This window comes from Eptesicus fuscus, chromosome 6 (assembly GCF_027574615.1).
Source record: "Eptesicus fuscus isolate TK198812 chromosome 6, DD_ASM_mEF_20220401, whole genome shotgun sequence".
Lineage (NCBI taxonomy): Eukaryota > Metazoa > Chordata > Mammalia > Chiroptera > Vespertilionidae > Eptesicus > Eptesicus fuscus.
This window is the reverse complement of record NC_072478.1, coordinates 30,084,745-30,097,307: the sequence shown is the minus strand read 5'-3', so window position 1 is coordinate 30,097,307 and position 12,563 is coordinate 30,084,745. Positions and strand designations below refer to the sequence as shown.

The following is a 12,563-nucleotide window of genomic DNA, read 5'->3' as shown; positions in this document are numbered from 1 at the left end:
TTCAGCCGAAACCGGTTTGGCTCAGTGGATAGAGCGTCGGCCTGCGGACTCAAGGGTCCCAGGTTCGATTCAGGTCAAGGGCATGTACCTTGGTTGTGGGCACATCCCCAGTGGGGGGTGTGCAAGAGGCAGCTGATCCATGTTTCTCTCTCATCGATGTTTCTAACTCTCTATCCCTCTCTCTTCCTCTCTGTAAAAAATCAATAAAATAAAATTTAAAAAAAATTGACTTCAGAGAGGAAGGGAGAAGATAGAAACATCAAAGATGAGAATCACTGATCAGCTGCCTCCCACACGCCCCCTACTGGGGATTGAGCCACAACCCAGGCATGTGCCCTGACCCGCAATCAAACTGTGACTTCCTGGCCCATCGGTTGACACGCAACCTCTGAGCTTCACCAGCTGGGCCAGGTAGCCCTTCCTTACTCTCCGCATCAGCTCAAGGGATGTGTAACACTCCCTCCCCTCAATTGCTCTGGCATAGACATAGCCATGTAGCCCCCCCTGAAGCCCTCCATGGGGCCAGAGACCTGGGCTTGCCCCACTGTTCTTCCACTCACACCACAGGCCACCTGGTCCTGCAGCAAGGAAGGGGGATGCTACTTCAGGGGGGCTAGCCAGCCAGCGGCAGTACAGATCACTGTCAGGGGCTTCCTAAGGATCAGGAGGTCTCAAAGCCTCAGGAGCAGGCACACTGGGGCAGAGGATGCACAGAAAGGGGCTGCTGGCTCAGGGTACTGGTATTGCAAACTACCCAAATTCTGAGTTTTAAAGCACACTTGATTTACCTTCAATTCACTGGTAATCAGAAAAAGTTATTGGAACACAGGACTGAGTCCTTGAAGCCCTAGGGTCTGTAGATGATATGGCAGGACAGAGAGGCAGCCATAGGCCTGGCCATGCACACTCACCCATGAGCCTGGCACACAGGGAACCGCTTCTCAGGCACGCTGTCCAGCATCTCCTGCATGCCACACACACAGTACTCCATGACCATATACGTGCAGTGCTAAGGAAACCACGGCTCAGCCCAGACTCCACCCCAGGCAGGACCTGTCCCCAGGGATAGCTGGGAAGGCCCTAGAAGGTGGTGGTGGGAGACCAGGGGCAGCTAGGACAGGAGACCATAAGTGTCCTCTAGTCTCAGGTCAGGAGTGGGGTATAGGAGAGGCTGCAGGGCCAGACAACCCAAAGTCAGGCAGAAATTCCCCCCCCCCTAGCTGTGTCTCCACCGAGGGGAGTCTTGAGACATGGACAGAGCCACATGCTAGGAACTCTGTCACACCTGTGAGTCAGTGATGGGCACTTGTGGAAGGACACTGACCCCTCAGAGGGACCCTGGGCCCTCATGAGCCTGCTTCTGGGAGCTGGAGGCAGCCAGGGCCACACATTCTGGAGAGCCTGTCCCCCTCAACAAAGGGCAAAGTCCAAGGACACTCTTGTATTCCAGAGTCATACCTCTGGCCCCAGAAGGCCAGGCCCAAATGCCGGAGGTAGGGGGTATGCCAGCCACGGGGCTCCTAAATGTGAGGTCACCCAGACTGAGGCCAGGAAGTGTCTTCTCTCCAGACCCAGTACTCCCATTTGGGCCATGGCGCGACAGGGGGACACCAGATAGTTCTAGAATAACTGGGAAGACAGACGCACAGGTATCATGGCCCAGGTCCCCCACCCCAATCCCGAAGGATATATCTTCTGCTTCTCCTCATTGTAAAGCACGTCCACTAGCTGGATGACGTTTTTGTGCCGCAACCTCCGCAGTAGCTGAATTTCCCTGGAGAGAGGACAGAGCATCAGCCAAACCCTCTGCGTGGTGGGATGCAGAGCTTGCCCTTGGGTGCCATGCAGAGGACACATCAGCTCTGAGGTGCCAGGAGAACTGGGAGGCTCTGCCACTGCCCCTTCCACTGAGCCAGGGACAGCTGGTGGGGCCTGAACAGGGACAGCACAATCAGGACACTTGTTACCCATTTTAACTGAAGATGAACAATTTGTTTTATAAGAGACCACACTCAGGGACAGCAGAGCAAAGGTGGCATGAGCACCTAGTATGCAGAGCTGTGCTTATGGTGCATCCCCAGAGATGGGGTTGTCATACAGAAAGGCTAGGCCAGTGATGGCGAACCTATGACACGCGTGTCAGCACTGACACGCGTAGCCATTTCTGATGACAAGCGGCCGCTGAGGCGGCCGCATGCCGAGGATGAAACATTTGCGAAATAATGTTTTCTCCTCAAAGTGACACACTACCCGAGTTATGCTCAGTTTTTTGGCGAAGTTTGGCACACCAAGCTCAAAAGGTTGCCCATCACTGGGCTAGGCCATGCCCACCCCTTGCTGTCTCCTAAGGATTCCCTTCTTCTCCCAGCACTCTCAAGTCCTGCGAGAAGGACAACCCCACCAGCCCTCCTAGAATGGACACCAATGCGCCACTGTCAACCTGGCACCAACCACACCCGTTGGCTTGTGACAAGGGCTGGCCATAGACCCTGGGCACAATACTGCTTACTCTGCAAGTGGCCTTCCATGAGCCTAGTCTCCAAACAGTCTGAGCAGGAGGGGCCTGCACAGGTGGGGCACTGGGGGGCAGGAAGTGGTAGGGAGCTCCTCAGAAGGTTGAAGTTACTGGGTGACATAGCAATTCTGCTCCAGGTATGTACCCAGAACTGCGACACGCGTGCAGAAACCTGCATGTGCACACTCATGGCAGCCCAGAGGCCCAAACCCCCCATGTGTCCATCCAGAGGACATGGGCCCTTGGGCGCAGGTAGGGGAGCCTACAGTGGAGCTCCACATGCCTGACTGCCCAAGCCCAAAAACATCTTTACTTTTTTCAAATATATTTTTATTGATTTCAGAGAGGAAGGGATAGAGAAAGAGGGATAGAAACATCAATGATGAGAGAGAATCATGATCAGCTGCTTCCTGCACGCCCCCTCCTGCGGGCTCAATCCTCCAGCTGCCACTGGGGATTGAGCCCCAAACCCGGGCATGTACCCTGACTGAGAATCGAACTGTGACCTCCTGGTCAATGCTCAATCACTGAGCCACGCCGACTGGGCGAGAAACACCTTTCCAAATGCGGCACAGACAGCCCACAAAAATATATGACTGCATTGGGAGTGGGAACCCCGGCTGCTAATTGGGGGCTCTGGAGTGCATACCCCAGGTCCTCACTGATGAGGATCAGCTCCAGAGATCTGCAGCCCTGCATCTGGAGATCACTTGGGGCCCATCTCCTGCACTGTGCCCCCCTCTGCTCACGAGTAGGACAAATTCTGACAGAAATTGGCTGATGGCACCGTTCTCTGCAGTAAGACAGTTCAGTGCTCTTGTTGATGTCAATAAAGTGTGTTATTAAAAAAAAAAAAGAGGCCCACTTGCTTAACTTAATGAGGCTGACCCACTGGGATGAGGTGGGATGAGTGTGGGAGAGTGTTTGTTCACCTGTTTGTCCAGTAACTGGATCAAAGCATTCCATGTAAACACGTAAGTCCCATAACTCACACCAGGAAATAACTGACACACCGTCAGCTTTGCAGAGATGGGAAAGTGGGAACCTTGTGCCCCCAGCGGCAGGAGCATTTGTGTGGATGGTGCCTCAGGTGAGGTAACTGGAGACATGCCATTACCATGACCTGAGCTGCCTACGAAAGAACTAGAATGTAGGTGGCAGCCACCAAAACCATCACTAAGTGACCTCGAGGGCACAGAGGAACTTCTATCACTGTCTCTATATTATCCACTTCTACAAGCTGCCTCTCTGGCCAGAAAATGAGAATAATATTTAAAGAAAAAGAAAAGTCCAAGTGCCCAGCCAGGATGTAGGAAGTGAACAAGAGGAAGTGGTGCCTTCCAGGTCAGGAAGGCTTGCCTCTGCTCCTTGGGAACCTGCCCGTGGCAATGCCGGAGCAAAGTAGATTGTTCAGTGACTCTGATGAACAGAAGAGAAACTGAAAAGCCACCTCCACACTCAGCCTGAAACACATGGGAACGGGCAAGGGAGACAAGGCCAGGATACAGCCACTGCTCAGAACCACCTCACCTTGCTCCCCTCCAGATAGATGCAGGGCAGGCCCAGGGCTAATGGCGGCTTTGACAGAGGGACACTGAGCAAGATCCCCTCACCTCCTGGTCCTTCTGCTGACACTTCTAAACACAGGGCAAAGGGCCCTCAGAAGTGGGAGAAGGAATAAAATAAGGGGAAATTAACTAACATTGCAGTTCAACACAAACACTTGTACATAAACGCTCACAGCAGCAGGATTTATAATAGGCACTAGATGGAAACAACTCAAATGCCCATCAACAATAAATAAACAGAATGTGACCCATTCACACATTGGGCTATTACTCAGTCATAAGAAGGAGTGACGTGCTGACACTCCCTAAAACATGGATGGACCTTGAAAACACGAAACTCAGTAAGAGAAGCCAGACACAAAAGGCCACACAGTATATAATTCCATTTATGTGAACTGTCCAGAACAGGCAAAACCAGAGACAAAAAGTGGGTTAGTGGTTGCCAGAGGCTGGGGAGGGCGGGTGGGGGGTAACTGTTGATGGGGAAGGGTTTCTTTTGGGATGATGAAACGTTCTGAAATAGGCAGTGGTAAAGGTTTCACAATCTGTGAAAGTACTAAATGCCACTGAATCACACATTAGTTAGGTGAGTTTTATGCTACAAAAATTGTCTCTCAATAAAGCTGTTAAAAAAATAAATTACAGCTCTGGCCAGTGTGCTCAGTGGTTAAAGAGTTAATCCACACACCAAAGGGTCTCGGGTTCAATTCCCAGTCAAGGGCACATATCTGGGTTGCAGGTTTGATCCCCTGTCCCAGTCAGTCAGGTGGGGCACGTGAGGGAAGGCAACCAATTGATGTGTCTCTCTCACGTTGTCCCCCCTCGCCCCCCTCCCCTCCCCCCCACACTCTTGCTAAAAAAGTCAATGCAAAAAATATCCTTGGGTGAGGATTAACCAAAAATAAAATAAACAACAGTTCAGCCACAGGTGGATGATGTGAGATAAAGGGAAAGTCGGCTATGATTCCCCACATACTCAAGGGTGAAGAGCCAGATTCTACATGGACTTTGGCCCAGTGCCTCATGCTCCCACTGCATCTCATAGTCCCCCCCACTATCAGGGAAAGACTAGGCAAACAGGGAGGCCCCCAGGACATCCAGTGCAGCTGAGCCTCAGTGGATGGCTGTACTGAGGCTGTACAGTGGGATCCTTCTCAGTACTGAGAAGGGTAGGCATCCCAGCAGGTACAAGTACCTTGTAGAGGCCACTCGGGACAGGAATGAGAAAGCCAACGAAGTTCAGGGCTCTGGTCCCCAATGCGCTACATCACAACCATTTACCATCCAGATCCAAGTACCTGCCAATCACGGCAAGGAAGTCCCAGCCTGGTCAGGCCCAGGAAGGACACTAACTTCTACTCCCAGAGCCATCACCACTCTGCTGAGGATCTGGCCACAGAGCGGGCAGGCCAGCCGAGGGAAAAGAAACAGCTGGGTGGCCAAGCACATCATACTGTCACTTCCCTAACACAAACAGCAGACACATAACAGAAACCATACTCAATAGAGGATAAGTTGTAACGTGACACTGAGCTGTGGTGGACCGGTAGTCTGCACACAGCTTATCAAACTCATGCACCCTTCTTCTAATCCAGAAACTCCATTTCTGGCAATGTGCCCTTCATACCCTTGAGCTTGTCACGCAACATGGCACAAAGTAACTCACCAACACAGCAAAAACGTCCACAGCACAGGGAGGACCACACTCAGCTAATATGGAGAGAGACCTACCGTGGGACAGAAAGGTGGATTGGCTTGGGCTACAGGGCAGACCACGCCACGACTTTGCATGGTCCTAAGCAGGAGTGAAACTGTTTCATGTTTCTAAACATGAAAACAAAACAAAACAAAAAACACACATAAAGACCACTCTTCGATGACATGTGAGTATTCTCTCAATTTGTCACCTGTGCAGTTGTACTGGGGGTTTCCCTCAGCCCTGATCAGGGCCTGCCTAGCTGGACCCACCCATCACCTACACCCCAGAGTGTGCCCACCTGGTAGGGAACTGTCTATACCTACAAGAAACCCTGCCCCAAGAATAAGGATCAGGGGTGACCCCCAAACACCTTCTTTTGGGCTCGATCTGTGCAGTTCTACTGCCTATTGGAAAAACAAGTACATTCAAATTATTGTTTAAAAGTGATCCTTAGGGGAATTTTATTTTTTATTAAAATTTGTTTGGATAAGGTAAGAAAACAAATAAAAAAGGAAGTGGAGCAAGATACATCAGTATTAAGATTACAGGAAATTTTTTCATTTTCACTTGATGCTTTTTGGAACTTTGCTGTTTTATAAGAACAAGCAAGGGGCCACGTACAGACCCACAGCAGCCTTCCTAGAGGAAGCCCATGAAGGAGAGAAAGGCATTCTGAACTGTCCCACCACTTGGGCAAACATTGTTCTTTCAGAAAAAAGCTTTGATCCAACTGAGGCTTTCTAGAAGGTTCTGGACACTCCTCTAAGAGAGCAGTGACTGCAATGGAGTTTATTAAACCTCTTGCAGACAAAGGAGCCTTTTTCCCTTGCAGTGGGCTAGCTGGCAGCAAGGGAGCCCAGCTCTCCAGGCCAGGGAGCTGACAACTGTCCCCTCAGCACCAGAGACCTGCATGGAGTAGGCCACCTCATTTTCTCTTGTGGACTTGTGGAACAGCAGAGCAGGGGCTCGAGAAAGGAGGTGCAGCTGCAAAACCAGTTTCTAATCCCAGCTGCAAAACCAGGTGGATGGGACAGCTCGGAGCCAGCCCAGCACTCCAAGGGAAAGCTCATCAAGGGGAAGCTCTGCACGCAGGTCCAGGCCTGAGTGGATGAAAGTGAGCACTGGCTCAGTGCCTGCTACTGACACCTTATGCTAACTGCCAGGTTGGCTGAGGACCACCAACCACTGGCCACTCTGGCCTGTTTCCCCTCCATTTCTTCCCACAGACACTTTAGGACTCAGCTCCATGCAACTCCAACACTACATGCCCACATGTCTCCATACGCTCTCGGGACTTCAGCTGACCCTTCAGGAAACCAGGAGCAGGATGCCAGCGCCCTGTGGCCCTCCAGCTGGGTTCTGGTCATTTGTGTCTCTAGTGGAGCATGAGGGAGCTCTGAAGTGCCCTCTAACTTAACCTTGGCGTGTAGAAACTGCATCTCCTGAAAGTGTGCCTTTATCAGAGTTACATTACACCTTAGCAAAGGGGGGGGGGGGGGGGTTGTCTACCCTGACATGCCCTCCTTCATAGTGGAGGAGTGTAGACCTTCTGGGACCTGCTAACCCTGCTACCACCAGTCAGTGCCCTGATCTACATACACCAAGGCCCCCTATGGCTAGCAGGGTGGGCTTGGTGGATGACTAGCCAGACAGATCAATTGGTGCTGGAACCCAGCCACTGGGAAAGGACTCTGGGAACCCCTCCTACCTCGGGCTGCTGCTCCTGGGGTGCACAGCGGCAGAACATCAAGTGGCCAGCACCAGAACAAATTGAGGGACCAATGCCGATTCCATCCAGAGGGCTCAGTCAGGCGGGAAGAGCCCAGAGCCCATCCAGGACAGATGGGATGTGATGCCCAAGAGGAGCCAGGAGGACAAGGACAGCCCTGGAGAGCAGGAGGGAGATCCACTTCCAGGGCAGCATTCCAAATGCAGGCACTCACTGCCCTCAACCTGCAGTAGCAGCAATCTGGCTGCCTGAGGGCCACCTTGTCCCCCAAGCTTCTAATGAGGAAACATGACGTAGGGCCAGCAGTCCAGTGGGAGTTTCTAACTTGACAGTGAGGCTTCACTTGGTCCTCAGGAGGGCGTCTGCTTTTAGGGCCTGAGTTTCCCCAAGGACACACCATGGCTCCTGCCCAACCCTCACCTCACAGGTGAGACTGGTACAGAGAACTGACCAACTGGCCCAAAGGTGCCCAGCCACACCTTCTCCCAGTGTCTTCAAGGATGAGCTGTAAAAAGGCCTCACCAGCCCTGGATAGAGCGTTGGCCTGAGGACTGAAGGGTCCCGGGTTCGATTCCAGTCAAGGGCACATGCCTAGGTTGCAGGCTCGATCCCCAGTAGGGGAGCGTGCAGGAGGCAACTGATCAATGATTCTCTCTCATCATTGATGTTTCTATTTCTCTCTCCCTCTTCCCTTCCTCTCTGAAATGAATAAAAATATATTAAAAAAAAAAAAGGCCTCACCAAAACACAACCCACCTTGCCCACTGCCCCACCCACCCTGCGGGTGGCTCAGAATACCAGGCACTAACAAGGAGCCCTGTCAGTCCAACCCCAGTTCTCTACTCCATCCCCCCTTTCCACGCCCCCAGGTGTCCCAGAGCAAGTGAAAACAGCCCAGTTCTCCTGCCGGTGGGAAGGAGGGAGGTGAAAGCCCACCCAGTGAGCGGCACTTCCAGGACTGGCCTGGCCAGCCTGCTGGCCTGCTTGGACCAGACAGGCCAAGGTCACAGTAAGTCCTGCTGCCTGGCATGTTAGATAAACCTCTTCTGGGAATCTAGAGGCTGGGAGGGGCGTGGGTGTGGGTAGGGCAGGGTTCCACCCCTGGCAGCAATAAGAAGGGACACCCCCCCATCCTGAGACTAGAAGAGGAAGAAGACAGAGCCCCCACCGCCCTTGGGGGACTTTTGATAGCAGACCTGGGCACTTCCAGGATATCTAGGGGGCAGATGGCGCAGAAGAAATTTATGTAAAAAGTTCACTAGGACACAAGCAATTCCCCTCTGGGGGGTCACTGGGCCTGCAGTCAGGGATATCTAGTGACATCCAGACCAGCAGGAAGGGATAAGTACCCCCTGCTGACTGATAAGCCGGTGCAAACAATTATTTTTGGCAACTACAGGGTTCCCCTCCAACAGGATAAACAAATCGCAGTTCGCCTGGCGCTAGTACCATACTGGCTGCTCACTAAGCAGAAAAACTGATGGCCTCCAAGGCCGTTTCCGGGCAGAAACTCTCAGGGCCAAACAAACACTGGCTGGCTCCACTGGGCACCTAAGTTCTTTGGACAGCTGGCAGAGCCAGGGAAAGAGGGACATGCCCCCATGGAGGACGATTTTGACACTGGCACTTAAGAGCCAAACGCACCAGAACCCAGCTACAAGCTAGCCTGACTTCCTGAAAGTACTTAAGCACCTTTCCAACCACACTTTCTCTGGCAAGGGGGATGCAGGAACAGCTGGTCACCTCAGGTTAGGAAGGAAGGAAGGAAGGAAGGAAGGAAGGAAGGAAGGGAAGGAAGGGAGGGAGGGAGGGAGGGAGGGAGGGAGGGAGGGAGGAAAAGTAAGGAGGGAGGGAGGAAGGGAAGAAAGGAAGACCACCCTGGCGGGCCTGGGGGCATCCAAAGCTGTACAGGTCAGAAAGCCCACACTTACTTCTTCACGTTGGCTTCCCCATTGGGGATCCTCCGCAACTTCTTCTTCTTGAGAATTTTGACGGCTCTCCTGCACAGCGTCTCCGAGTCCAGCACCTCCTTGACTTTGCCGTAGGACCCCTCTCCCAGCAGGTCCCCCATCAGGTACTTGCCAATGAGCTTGGCGCGCTTGCGGCGGGGCTGGTAAATGACCTCGGTGGAATCGATGCGGTGGATGAACGTGTCCATTCCCACCGACATCAGCTCGCCCTCTGTAAACATGCCCAGTTGCTGCGGGTCTGCCACATCCATCCTGGACCCAAAGTTTCCGACTCGCGCCGCAGGGCAGTACCTTATCCCCTTTATGGATGACCTGGTGAGCGGTTCTTCTTTTTGTCCCCCCCACCCCCAAATTCCCTTCTCAAAAAAGAAAAGTCAACAAAAACGCAAAAGAAAAAAAACAACAACCCTTCTTCGAAAAGAAACGATTGTACTAAACGTGAGTTCAAGAGGCGTGATGGTCCGAGGCCCGGGCACCCAACAGTGCGCAGCGCCGCAAGTTTCAACGCGACCCGGCCTAGCAGCTCCGGGTCGGGCCGGAGTGTCCTCGGGGGCCCTGGGGAGGCCGGTGGGGTTGCGAAGTGCTAGGTCATCCTCCAGGGACTTTAGACCCTCCGGCAAACATGGACGCGGCCGAACCAAGTCTTCTCTGGGCCGTCCATTACTAGCGGGCTGTGGCGCGTGCCCGTAGCCCCAGCAGGCCCCGGAGCCCCCAAAGCTGGGCAGGTGAGCTTGGCTGGGGGCCGGGGCGTCTCCGGCAGGCTCGTGGTCCTAGGCGTCCCGAGAGTGGCAGGTGCCTATCCGGCTCGGTCGGCTGCCGCCAGCCCCGGGCGCGTATCGGGGGTCGGGAAGTCACCTGGGGCACTCCCGCCGCAAGAAGCAACTTCGGTGGGAACCGGCCTCCAGGGCGCCCCCAAACCGGCCTGGGACACACAAGCGGCCTCGCGGGCGCCCCCCACCCCAAACGGCAGCCCGCGCTCGCTCTCCGACCCGAACGCCGTCCGCCTCGGCCTTCGAAGCGCAGGGGGATCGTAGAACTCCGGGCAGGCGAAGCGACGCAGGCCCCAGGCCCCGGGCCGGGGGTTCCCGATGCAGCGGGGACCGGGCAGCGCGTCCCCCGCCGCGGCCGCCCCAAGCGTGGAGCAGGAGGGGCGGGGCGGGGACCCAGCCCATGCAAGGCGGCCGCGGTGCCACCCGGCCCCGCCGCCGCCTGCACGCCCGCCTCACTTGCTAGCGCCCCGGGCCGCCTCCCGCTTCCGCACCCGACACGCCGCCGCCATCTTGTTTACCTCCCGCCCCCGCCCTGAGCCGCCGCGCCGCCGCGGACCCGCCCCTCGCGACGCCGACGTGCCCGCCCGTTGGCCCGGACGGCACTCCCCGCCCCGCCCCGCCCCAGCCGTCTATTGGGCCGTTTGGACCCGGGCGGGCGGCCGAGCAGGGATAGGTTCGCGCTCGGCTCCGCCCCAAGGGTGGATACTGCTTGCTCATTGGTCCGCAGAGGCACCCCCCCTTGGGGCGGGGCGGGAAGTGGACGTGGGGAAGTGAGGCTGCGGCGACGACCTCGGAGGGGTTTGGGCCTGTGGTTGGAGGTTGGGGGTGCTATGAGGCTCCCCGGAACATCCGTGAAGCGGATGTAATCTTCGTGGGCCAGGACGCGGCTCGGGAACTAGCAGGGTGCCTTCCAGCACCCCCTCTACCCCGGGACTTTTCTCCAGACGAGGTCAAGGGTCAAAAAATAGCCCACCTTTTCTCTTCTCCGGCCGCCGCAGTGAGAGATGCTGCCGCTGTGTCTGCCCACCTGCAATGGATGGTGTGAGGAACTGCTCCAGCTTCCTGATCAAGGGGAACAAGCAGACGTACAGCACCGAACCCAATAATCTGTAGGCCCGCAACTCCTTTCGCTACAACGGACTGATTTACTGCTAGAGGGTGGGCGTGGAGCTGGCAGCCAACGGCAAGGGGGTGTTGGTCGTCAAGAAGCGGAGATCCGGCCAACGAAAGCCCGCACCTCCTACCTGTAAGAACGCCCGGGCAGTATCCAGCACTTGATTCGCAAGAACAAGTAAGTACCTCCCGGAACTGCGCATGGCCGCCATCCGCAGGGCCAGCGCCAGCCTGAACAGCCAGAAGCCCGAGAAGGTGAAGAGGAAGCGGGCTCGCCCCACAAAGAGCTCCTGAGCACCCTCCTCCCCCCAAAGCAATAAAGGTATTAGCCAACTTTCCTAAGGGGGGCGGGGGGAGTCGCCTAAAATGGTCAATTCAAGGCAGACCTTGATTCTGGGCCTGTTTCCTCCTCTACAGAGTGGAGACTTCATCCAGATTGACATTTCATGACCAGGCTTATCTCAAGGGTAGAAAGAATGAAGTATAGCTGGGGTCCTGTTTCCATAAAGTAAAAAAAGGGACTATATATTCATATCTGCAAATGCACAGAAAAAATTTCTGGAAGGATACTATCCTCCAATTCCCTACCAGAGGGTGAGAGGTGAGCACGTTGGTCTCGGCCCTAAAGGAATTCAGGAATGAAAAGGAAGAACAGAGCTGCAGCGAAGTGCTTTGGTTGAAAAAGGTTGACCGAATACAGTTGTTGAAGCTGAAAATAACTCCCTTGTAGCTGGCCCCTCATTTCTACTTTTCTGCATGTTAGCACTAGATTATTTGGCCAGAACAAACTGTCTGTATAAAGCTCCTGTTTTACAAGTCAAAAAGTAAAGACGTTGGAAGCTGACACATCAGATTTGGGGTCCAGGCTGGGTCATGTGTCATGACCCTTGAACTTACTTAAAACTGCAAAATTGAGTGTGCCCATGTACATGTTGGGGACAATCCTTGAGTTTCATCAGAATCTTTTTAAATTAATTTATTTTAAAATTAAATTTACATCAGATTCCCCAAGGACCCATATAAAGGGATATTGGTGGCCTGGCCCAAGTGGCTTAGTGATTGGAGCGTTGGCCTATAAAAGGAAGGATCAAGGGTTTGATACCCGGTCAAGGACACTTACCTGGATTGCAGGTTCCATCTCTGCCCCCGTGGGTCAGGGCTCGGGCTTTCTCTCTCACGTTGATGTTTTCCTCTCTCCC

At 54.2% G+C, this 12,563-nt stretch overlaps 1 protein-coding gene and 1 pseudogene across 6 annotated transcripts in view; one reads left to right on the top strand and one right to left on the bottom strand.

The window, feature by feature from the left end:
- STK11 (serine/threonine kinase 11) overlaps window positions 1-10,770 on the bottom strand; it is an 18,907-nt gene extending 8,137 nt beyond the window's left edge. For 5 of the 6 annotated variants that reach the window (XM_008150689.3, XM_028159545.2, XM_028159546.2 and 2 more), the window contains exons 1-3: window positions 9,443-10,770; window positions 1,691-1,774; window positions 912-1,001 (exon numbers count right to left, since the gene is read on the bottom strand). In XM_008150689.3, coding sequence (XP_008148911.1) covers window positions 912-1,001; window positions 1,691-1,774; window positions 9,443-9,732 — 464 coding nt within the window. In that variant the 5' untranslated portion in view covers window positions 9,733-10,770. The remainder of the gene's footprint in view (window positions 1-911; window positions 1,002-1,690; window positions 1,775-9,442) is intronic. The other variant, XM_028159544.2, reaches the window with a different exon arrangement.
- LOC103294426 (60S ribosomal protein L28-like) lies at window positions 9,785-12,563 on the top strand (annotated as a pseudogene).